General features: G+C 32.3%; 1 protein-coding gene across 1 annotated transcript in view; it reads left to right on the top strand.

Moving 5' to 3' along the window:
• The first annotated feature begins 366 nt into the window (after positions 1-366).
• The window catches only part of sepsecs (Sep (O-phosphoserine) tRNA:Sec (selenocysteine) tRNA synthase), an 18,016-nt gene continuing 7,074 nt past the window's right edge, over positions 367-11,308 (top strand). Inside the window, exons 1-8 of the mRNA XM_016243977.1 lie at positions 367-585; positions 3,662-3,816; positions 3,929-4,047; positions 5,304-5,462; positions 6,386-6,539; positions 7,705-7,807; positions 7,892-8,021; positions 10,685-10,776. Of these exons, the coding sequence (XP_016099463.1) occupies positions 472-585; positions 3,662-3,816; positions 3,929-4,047; positions 5,304-5,462; positions 6,386-6,539; positions 7,705-7,807; positions 7,892-8,021; positions 10,685-10,776 (1,026 nt within the window). The 5' untranslated portion in view covers positions 367-471. The remainder of the gene's footprint in view (positions 586-3,661; positions 3,817-3,928; positions 4,048-5,303; positions 5,463-6,385; positions 6,540-7,704; positions 7,808-7,891; positions 8,022-10,684; positions 10,777-11,308) is intronic.

Genomic DNA, 11,308 nt, shown 5'->3' with positions numbered 1-11,308 from the left:
GTTTTTATTAACTAAATCGTCTGGTTTTAGCTGGATTTCAACAGTTTTTTGCAAAATCAACTCGTTTTAGCTGTTTTTATTAACTAAATCGGCTGGTTTTAGCTGGTTTTTTGTTGTTGCTAAATCTGTTTGATGTTTCTCAATCTAGCTACCTATCTATCTATATATCTGTCTATCTGGCTTTTAAAACTACTAAATTAAAACTTTTTAGTACGGTTTCAAACTGAAAACCTTCAGACTTCAAGCTTTTAAAACTACTTCAAACTCTCTGGCTTTCTCAAGCCAACTTTTAAAATACTTTTCGATCTAGTTGCTGCTGTTTGACGTGACTGCATAGCTTTAGCACAGGACTTTTACTTTGAAATCGAAGCGTCATCAAGAGGAGGAGTTTCGATCCGGAAGTAAACAGTGCATGTAGAAGTTGATCGATTTGAAACTCATGCTGACTCAGAGAAAAACAGCTGCAGCGACATGAACATCCAGAACTTCAGCCTGAGCGAGAAGCTGGTGTCGGCCTCTTATGTGCGGCAGGGCCTGCAGGCTCGCCGAGGACACGAGCAGCTCGTCCGAGTGCTTTTACAGCAGGTGAAACTTTGACTGTGTGTCCATCAAGCTCTGTTAATGTCTGCACTCATTCGGTGAATCAAAGACATTCAAAACAGCACGTTTCATTTCTATTTAGCTTTTTATATTAAATGCAATTAGTTGAACGTAAGAGTGCTTTTTACACCCACTTAAGTAGGACTTTAATACATGTTTATGTTTCATAATTACTTCTATACTGCTGAATGTACTGACAACCATAAATATACTTTAATGTAATTTCTATTGAAACTTGTTTGTCATGTATTTAAATATTTGTAATTACACATTTGTAATGAAGTTGCAATTTAGTACCTTTAAAATGTATTCACTTTAATGTAATATTAAATAAAACACGTTACATGTGCTTCAGCATGTTATAATAATAACACATCAGAATAAGTGTGTTTTAAAACATGATAAAAGATTATTAAAACATTAATTTAAAGTGTAAAACTTTTAAAGTGACACTTCTACACGTGGCCTTTTTAAATGCACTTAAGTGTTAAGAAACTCTTTAAAGGAACACTCCACTATTTTTGAAAATAGGCTAATTTTCCAACTCCCCTAGAGTTAAGCAGGTGAGTTTTACCGTTTTCAAATCCATTCAGCCGATCTCCGGGTCTGGCGGTAGCACTTTTAGCTGTAGCTTAGCATAGATCATTGAATCTGATTAGACCGTTAGCATCTCGCTCAAAAATTACCAAAGAGTTTCTATAGGCGCAATGATATTACGCAACGCCTGAAAATAGGCTAACTTCCGTCAACATAACCAACTACACAAACTTAGTGCCGGTCAAGTCAGAAGTTACCTAGCTGGGAAATATTTTCAGGCGCTGCGTAATATCATTGCGCCTGCTGCACCCATGGTACGGCAGCTAAGCTCCTTGATTATTACGCCGGAATGAGAATATAGTTCCTAGACATATCGGCCTAGAAAATCGCAACTTTTCATTTTCCGTCGGTCTTAGTACACGATGTAACTACAGAAGAGTCAAGTTTTAAATAGGAAAAATATAGAAACTCTTTGGTCATTTTTGAGCGAGATGCTAACGGTCTAATCAGATTCAATTATCTATGCTAAGCTACGGATAAAAGTGCTACCGCCAGACCCGGAGATCGGCTGAATGGATTCGAAAATGGTAAAACTCAACTGTTTAACTCTAGGGGAGATGGAAAATTATCCTTTAAGTCACTTAAGTGGCCTTTTATTTCATTTATAGGTGACACTTTATTTTAAGGTGTCCTTGTTTCACGGTGTAATTATGCATTTAAGTACCGAGTAATATTAATTAACTACATGTACTTACTGTCACGAATTCGGTCCATGGACTTCCGTTTATTCACCACCAGAGGTCACCCTTTCCTTTACATTGACTCTCGCACAACACAAACTGTCGCATAGCACCCCGGACTACATATCCCATCATTCATTGCACGATTTGCACACTGCACTGATTGCACTCATTGCACACAGCTGTTTCTTATCACCTCACTCACTATATAACACCCACTCTAACCACCTTTCTCGGCTGAGTATTGTTTAGCCTGTACCCCTTTCCGAGTCTCTGTGTTTTCCTTGTTTTGCCTTGCCTGTTTTTGTGGTTTCTGATCTTTGCCTGTTTTCCTGGTTTTCTCCCTCTCGTCTCGCCCCTGTGATTCTGTCTGCCGATCGGTGACCTACGCTAGCCCTAGGACTATTCTTGTGTTTTTGCCCACCACATACCTGTTTGCCATTGTTCGACCCTGCCTGTTATACCACGTCTCTTTAATAAAAGCTTGCAGATGGATCCACACGTCTCACGTCTCACGTCTCGTCAGCCCCGTGACACTTACTATATGGTTAGCTTAAGGTTAGGATTTGGGTTTGTCTTAGGGTTGCTTGCATATAATTATGCATAATTAATTGTTATTATAATAGTAAGTACATTTAACATGCGTAACAAGGACACCTTAAAATAAAGTATTACCCATTTAAAATGTATTAACTTTAATGTAATATTAAACAAAATAGTTCAAATTATAATCAAGTGCTTTACATATGCTTTAGTATGTTAGTCAACACATCGAACTTAAGTGTACTTTAAAACCTGACAAAAAGATTATTAAAACAATCATTTAAAATGTAAAACTTTTAATGTGACGTTTCTACAAGTGGACTTTTTAAGTGTGTTAAACTCACTTAAGTGGCCTTTTATTTAATTAATATTGTATTATCTGCAAATACAGTGTTTTGAAATGATTCTTTTAAGATTTGAAGTACACTACATTCAGTACAAATTAAGCACACTTTCCCAAAGGAACATCAATAAATCTCGAAACATTAGACGATTTGTCCTCTTTGTAACAAGAAAAGTTAAGATCAGGTGGTAAAATGTCATCTAACATGACTCCCAAAACTTTTAATGTGACACTTCTACAAGTGGACTTTTTAAATGCACTTAAGTGTGTTAAGAAACTCTCTTTAAGTCACTTAAGTGGCCTTTTATTTCATTTATAGGTTACGCTTTATTTTAAGGTGTCCTTGTTACAGTGTAATTATTAATTAGTAATTAGTAATATTAATTAACTACATGTACTTACTATATGGTTAGGGTTATTTGCATGTAATTATGCATAATTAATTGTTATTATAATAGTAAGTACATGTAACGTGTAACAAGGACACCTTAAAATAAAGTGTTACCCGTTAATATTATATTATCTGCAAGTACATTGTTTGAAAATGATTGTTTTAAGATTTGAAGTACACTACATTCAGTACAAATTAAGCACACTTTCCCAAAGGAACGTCAATAAATCTCTTAAAATATTAGACAATTTGTCCTTTTTGTAACAAGATCAGGTGGTAAAATGTCATCTAACATGACTCCCAAAAACGTAAATATTTGTGAAAAATGCTCCTTACCTTTTTAAAAATAATATACACTCACATACTGTAATATGTTATGGTGCAAAAGTTTTGTAACCAAAACGAGTCGCACACGTGTTTAAACTGCATTTTTTAAAAACATTATTTTATTTTCTTTATGGCGGTGGCCACATATACGTGCACTTCTGACTGTCGGGCTTCTTGCAGGGCAAATGTCCCGAGGAGGGGTGGAGTGAGAGCACCGTCGAGCTCTTTCTGAACGAGCTGGCAGTCATGGACAGTAATAACTTCTTAGGGAACTGTGGTGTGGGCGAGCGAGAGGGCCGAGTCGCCTCAGGCCTGGTGGCCAGGAGACATTACAGGTGGGTTTTCTACATCTCAACATTTAACAAACTATTTTTTGGGAAAAACATGAACAGAATTTTCTACACTAACCTGCCTTGTAATAAAAGGCTTTGGTGTTGTTCCTCTCAGACTGATCCACGGCATCGGCCGCTCGGGAGACATTGCTGCTGTTCAGCCCAAAGCTGCCGGTTCAAGCCTCCTGAATAAAATCACTAATTCAGTCGTGCTGGATGTGCTCAAATTTACAGGTACTGTCAGTTATGTTTTATGAACCGACACACTCGGCAGTGGGAACTATCAAACAAGTACTAAGCAATTCTTCTCTTACAATCCATTGTATTTGTGCCAGTGTTGTTTTAGAATCTTTTTAGTGTCATTTATATGTTATTATAGTTTTTATTAGGGATGCACGATATTATCGGACCAATATCGGAATTGGACGATAATGGCTTTAAATGTAAATATCGGCATCGGCCCGATATAAAAAATTATGCCGATATGTCTTGCCGATAAGATGAATGCATTAACTCACATGTTGCTCAGGGTGTGCTAGCGATTAGATCACGTCAGCAGTGTGGCTCATCTTGAAGCAAAGTCTTGCCTGAATGGTGATTGGATTCAATGTTTTGGATCGCTGCATTTAAACTGAGAATGCATGTACAGAATGCGTTCGGTGTGTGATAGAGTAAACAGTAATAGCACGTGCAGCGGCAGCCTCCCCCGGGTCCTAATGCCTGTTCGGTAAGGAGTTTTATTTCCGTAGGGGGCGCTGTTGGCCTACTTCTAATAAAATGAAAACAAAATACACTAATAATATTTTGACTGTTTCTGATTAAATAAAGCATTAATTTATGCCATAAAATCATGAGTATGTTTTGATTTAAAAGGTCAGAAGCTTACATGAACAAAAAAAATCACAAACATGACACTTAAATTAAATAATTTTATATACACTGATTTATTTATTAATGTGTAATATGTTATTTATTTTTTTTTAATTATGAGCTCTAAAAGATTTTCAGAATTTTTAGACCATTTACAAATGTTAAATCTTAAAATAAAATGTTAAGGTTACTGCATCTCTCTGAAAAAAAATGCAGTGATTAATATATAGTTTATTTATAGTTATTTTAAAATCTTCAATGTACTGTCATTATAAAATGACTTTATTATTGTTTATTTAATTCTAACAAATAAGTTCTTGTTAACTAACCAAAATTAAAAATAATTATATCGCCTATCGGCCAAAATTAGTTGAAAATTATCGGCATATCGGATATCGGCATCCCTAGTTTTTATTAATAATTGAATTTTATTTTTCTATTTTCCGTTTTAATTTTAAAGTTTTAGTAATTTTGTGGTGTGCTTATTTTTGTGTAAGTATTTTTAACAATGTTTTTGCATTGACATTTTTTCTAAACATTTACTTTATTTATGGTTTTAGCTTTATTTCCAGTTAGCGATAATAACCCTGATTCGTGCACGTCTGCGTGTGTTTTCACAGGTGTTAGGAGTGTGTCCTCGTGCTTCGTGGTCCCCATGGCCACAGGAATGAGTCTGACGCTGTGTTTCCTCACGCTGAGACACAGGAGGCCAGGAGCGCGTTTCATCCTCTGGCCTCGCATCGACCAGAAGTCTTGTTTCAAATCCATGTTGACGGCTGGTAAGATCCACTGAGGGCCGGTTTCAGTACAGTTCATTTCAACCACTGTTATTTTAGTATTAATTATACACTATTATAATATTTATTAAATTGGCTTTTATTTTTATATTTTCAGTTTTCATAAAATTTTTTAGTTTTAGTCATTTTGTCACTTTTTTTTCATCTTTAATTTATTTTAATTTCAGTTTTAGTCATTTTAGTTCTTCACATGTTGCCAAGGCTTTACTTTAATACAGCTTTATTTAAATGAACGAAAACAATGTTTAATAGTTTTAGTTATATAATAACAATAGTGATTTATATTCACAAGCAGAAGTCTCTTCTGGAGCTTAGCTATTATATGAAGAGTTCAGTTGCAAAAACCGATAAACGCCACTTTCGAAAAAAAATGATTAATATGTAAAAAAAAACATACTTTCATTTGGTAAATTACCTGTATTTGTTTAAGTTATTATTACTTAATTAGAACAACCCAACTGCAGTTTGATTGATATTACTTAAAAAAAAATAAAAAACGTGATTTCTGAAAAAAATTATTAGGAGTTATCGGTTTTTGCAAATGAACTCTTCATATAATGCCTTGACTATCTGTTCATCTTTCTTCAAGTGTAGCCAAGTAATAATCATACTTAATAGTAAACTGTAAAAAAATGAGGTTGTAAATAATGATTATTGGAGCACGTTTTACAAGAAAATACCATTTCGGTCTTAATGCCTCAAAATTTCACGTTTAATTCAATGTTTCTTTGTAAATTTACTAGCGATTTCTGAGTGGAAATTGTGTCTGCACCATTTTTTACATTTTTCATGTTTCATAAAAACAGGAATATGTAATAGTTGACCTTCATGGAGCTTAATTTATATTAGTAAAGAAAACAATTTTAATAGTGAATCTTACGGCAAATGTTTTTCATCTTTGAAAGGCTTTGAGCCTGTGGTGATAGAGAATGTGCTGGAAGGAGACGAGCTGAGGACAAACCTGGAGGAAGTGGAGAGGAAGATCGAGGAGCTGGGAGCTGAGAACTTCCTGTGTGTCCATTCCACCACTTCCTGTTTCGCTCCACGAGTCCCTGACAGGCAGGTCAAAACCACTGAGGAAAAATATTGTTTCTTTTCTATAACTATTTGGCCATAAGTTTCCGTAAGCATGTCTAGGTAAAGTATAAAAGAATAGTTCCCAAAAAAGAGAAAACATTCTGTCATTATTTACTCACATAGTATATTTTTTCTCTTTATTTATTTTTTAATTTTTTTGAGAAACGCTAATGGAGGCCTTAGACAAAAATGCTTGAATTTTGTAAATGGGTCCAAAACCACTGAGGAAAAATATTGTTTCTTTTCTATAACTATTTGGCCATAAGTTTCCGTAAGCATGTCTAGGTAAAGTATAAAAGAATAGTTCCCAAAAAAGAGAAAACATTCTGTCATTATTTACTCGCATAGTATATTTTTTCTCTTTATTTATTTTTTAATTTTTTTGAGAAACGCTAATGGAGGCCTTAGACAAAAATGCTTGAATTTTGTAAATGGGTCAAAGACAAAAAAAGGGTTTAAGCATAAAAACAATAAGTGTAATACTGCTTTAAATTGTTGTTGTTTTTCCCCAAAATATGTAAAAAAAAATAAAAATAATAATAATAATTCTGTTTAATTTAATTGCAATTTTGTTTTTCTGAGCAAAAAATAAATATCATACATTTTCCCCTGATTTACAGAAGAGACCCACTAAAATGTCATTCAGTGTAACAATCTTGTCAGGCATATTTACAACAAAAATCAATTTATGACATATTAAAAGACTAATTACTTTCACTCCAAATACTAATTAGTTGTAATTTAAATTTGTTTTTTTAAATTTGCCGCTATCCTAGGTTTTGCCCGTTTGTCAGTAAGAATTTTTTACTCGTTTAAAACACAATCAAATTTAATATGCTCCCTTATTCTTTTATATATTTTAATATGTACGCGTCAGAATAAGCATGTTGTTTGAATTTTTACATAAATATTGACAATGTAACATTATTTAAAACAAAAATGTTGACGTTTTATTCTCCAAAAACTTATTTGAAACCTTAAAAGTGGACACTTTACTTACATTTAATGTGCTTTCTATGGACATAAAATCACTTTTGTAAATTTCTTTTGATGCGGACATCTTAACGTCTTTGACCCAAATGTATTTATTTTAGTTTAATTCAATGTAATTTATTTAAAGTCTATTTATTCCGTTGACTTTTTACAGGCTCGAGGAACTTGCTGTTCTGTGTGCAAAGCATGATATTCCCCATATAGTCAATAACGCTTATGGAATGCAGTCATCCAAATGCATGCACCTTATTCAGCAGGTAACATTTCATCTTTTTTCTGTGAATTTACTACAAAATCTACTTATTTCAGTGAAACCGAATTGGCTTATGAAGTGTTTTTAGGGGGCTCGTGTTGGGAGAATCGATGCCTTTGTCCAAAGTCTTGATAAAAACTTCATGGTCCCGGTCGGCGGTGCCATCATCGCAGGCTTTGATGAGAACTTCATTAAGGAGATCAGTAAGATGTACCCAGGTATGCATATTCCCTTTAAATTGCAAATGTGTTATAGATGAGGGATTTATGCAAACCTAATTTCTGAAATCTGTATGCATTTAGTTGCAGCAGCAATTCAAAAGTGTGAAATACAATACTAAAACTAATTTTCACTATATGTGATTAAAAACGGCCACATCTCACTAAAGTCACAAAATGGCATCAAATAATGACGACTTACCACTTTTGGAAAACTAAATATTTATTTACAAAGTTAGCATTTTACTTTTTTTTTTTAATGGGAGGCTTACAAGTAAATTTGAGACAATTTTTAGCAAAAATGCAACGCTGTGCGTTAGCAGTCAAACTTTTTCCCTAAAGCCTAGTCAATAAACGGTACAAGAATAATTTTTTTCTTTATTTTGTTCAGCTGTTTTGTGAGCTATTATTGTCTCATTGATATAACAATATAAGTTCAATTAAATGGTATTATTACACTTTATTTACATTTTAAATATGCTTTGATATGAATGGTTATTACTAGTGCTGTCAAACGATTAATCGCGATTAATCGCATCCAAAATAATAGTTTTTGTTTACATAATGCGTGTGTTTACTGTGTATATTTATTACAAACACATGCATGTATATATTTAAGAAAAATATGTTGTTTATATATTAAATATATTTATATATGATATAAATTATATGAACATAAATATATACATGTAAATATGTTCAAAATATATGCTGTGTTTATGTATTTTTATATACATAAATATACACAATACACACATATATTGTAAACAAAAACTTTTATTTTGGATGCGATTAATCGCGATTAATCGCATCCAAAATAATAGTTTTTGTTTACATAATGCGTGTGTTTACTGTGTATATTTATTACAAACACATGCATGTATATATTTAAGAAAAATATGTTGTTTATATATTAAATATATTTATATATGATATAAATTATATGAACATAAATATATACATGTAAATATGTTCAAAATATATGCTGTGTTTATGTATTTTTATATACATAAATATACACAATACACACATATATTATTTTTTCATATTTTGCAACCTGTGTATGGGTCAAAGACGTTAAGAGCTCCGCATCAAAAGAAATGTACAAAAGTGATTTTATGTCCATAGAAAGCACATTAAATATCGAGTAAAGTGTCTACATTTAAGGTTTCATATATACGCTTTTGAAGAGTAAAATGTCAAAATTTGGTTGAAATAATGTTCCACTGTCATTGTCACAAACATATATTATGTAAACAAAAACTTTTATTTTGGATGCGATTAATTGCTATTAATCTTTTTACAGCACTAGTTATTACATTACATTATATACATTAATTAAATGGTCAATTAGTGAAATATCTTAATTTATCTTGCCTTTTTTCCCTTGTATCCTTACTGGTTGAAATATGTTTATATATATATATATATATATATATATATATATATTATTTGTGCTGAATCGTTTTGAGAATTCAAAACTTTCACTTAGTGAATAGTGGTGTTTATATACATAAATATACACAATACACACATATATTGTAAACAAAAACTTTTATTTTGGATGCGATTAATTGCTATTAATCTTTTTACAGCACTAGTTATTACATTACATTATATACATTAATTAAATGGTCAATTAGTGAAATATCTTAATTTATCTTGCCTTTTTTCCCTTGTATCCTTACTGGTTGAAATATGTTTATATATATATATATATATATTATTTGTGCTGAATCGTTTTGAGAATTCAAAACTTTCACTTAGTGTATCAAAAAATAGTGGTGAAAATTTGCAAGCCTGAATGCCCAGCATTGCAATTTTGCTGTTTTTCCAAACTGTATATTAAACGTAATGATGTTTACAACTAATGGCTTCCTAAAGACACGTTAAAGGGTAAAGAAATACTAGGCTATATCATGAATATCAATGCTTTGGTCTCTGAGATTTAAACATGCTGAATATTTTCTGTTCTGAATGTGCATTTTTTCAGTCAGTAATATTTCCTAGGTCTCTAGAGATCTAGGAAGAGTTTTGTTTGTGCAGTCAGTGTGTCCTGCATACTGTATCCCTCCCACTTTTTCTGCACTGCAGAGGAAACCCCAAACACTGCTACTACTATTGATTCTCTGAGTGCGCTAGAGACGGTTAGACGGAGGGATGCACTTATAATTTGGTCCATTGTTACTTCAGCTCTGCTGCACCTTTTCAAAATGCCTGATGATAGTTTACTAAAATACATTCTGATTCTCATTTTCAGCTCTTTTACTTTTAAACAGAATGCGAATACTGCTTAATGAAGTGATTGTTCTGCAGAAGTTATCAAATCCAAGTAGATGCATCCCTCCCAAGCATGCAACATTAAAATTCAGGCCGACAGCAATAAGCTGATTATTATTTTCATGTTATGGCTGATAACATTCTATGCTGTTTTGTGTAAACTAATACAATGCAAATCTAAATGCAAAAAAACAAGCATGCATAAACATCCAGTATCAGTCAATACTGCTGTTATGGTACCGATCTATCATGCATTCCTATTATGTTTGTACTTGACTCTTTCTAAAGTGACAAGCATTTCTTTAATGCATTACAGTTTACTTTAGCAGTACTATTGTAAGCTGTTGATTTTAAAGGGATTGAGATGATGTGCTCTTGTGCAGGTCGAGCTTCTGCGTCTCCGTCTCTAGACGTCCTCATTACGCTGCTCACACTGGGAGCCAACGGCTACAAGAAACTCTTGGCTGAGAGAAAGGTGAAACAACATTTTTGAAACTCAATATTTTTCATAACGTCTAATTATGGCTGTATGGTATTAGTATATATTATACATAGTATTGTTTATAGACTCTTGTAGTTTTTATTAATATTTTGAATTAGCTTTTAAATATATATATATATATATATTTACTTTACTTTACTTTTAGTCATTTAGCAGACGCTTTTATCCAAAGCGACTTACAAATAAGAAAAAGTAATTAAAACTAAAAGCTAAAACTCTATAAATAATATATATACACACATTTAAGAAAATAAAATAAATTAAATAAAAATGACAAATGCACATACAACAACATTTCAAAACTAAAACATTTAAATGAAAACAAAAAAATTAAGCTAAAAACAATTCAAAAATATTAAAAGAGCAAAAGGTATGAGTATAATAATGATTCTAACATAACACTAAGCCAAACACCAAAAAACAACTACATATGTGTATGTACAGCCACACACATATACATATATATAAATACATTAAATATATATATATATATATATATATATAT

Source organism: Sinocyclocheilus grahami, unplaced genomic scaffold (assembly GCF_001515645.1).
Source record: "Sinocyclocheilus grahami isolate Dianchi unplaced genomic scaffold, SAMN03320097.WGS_v1.1 scaffold706.1, whole genome shotgun sequence".
NCBI classification, from domain to species: Eukaryota; Metazoa; Chordata; class Actinopteri; order Cypriniformes; family Cyprinidae; genus Sinocyclocheilus; species Sinocyclocheilus grahami.
This window is presented reverse-complemented; position numbering and strand designations above follow the sequence as displayed.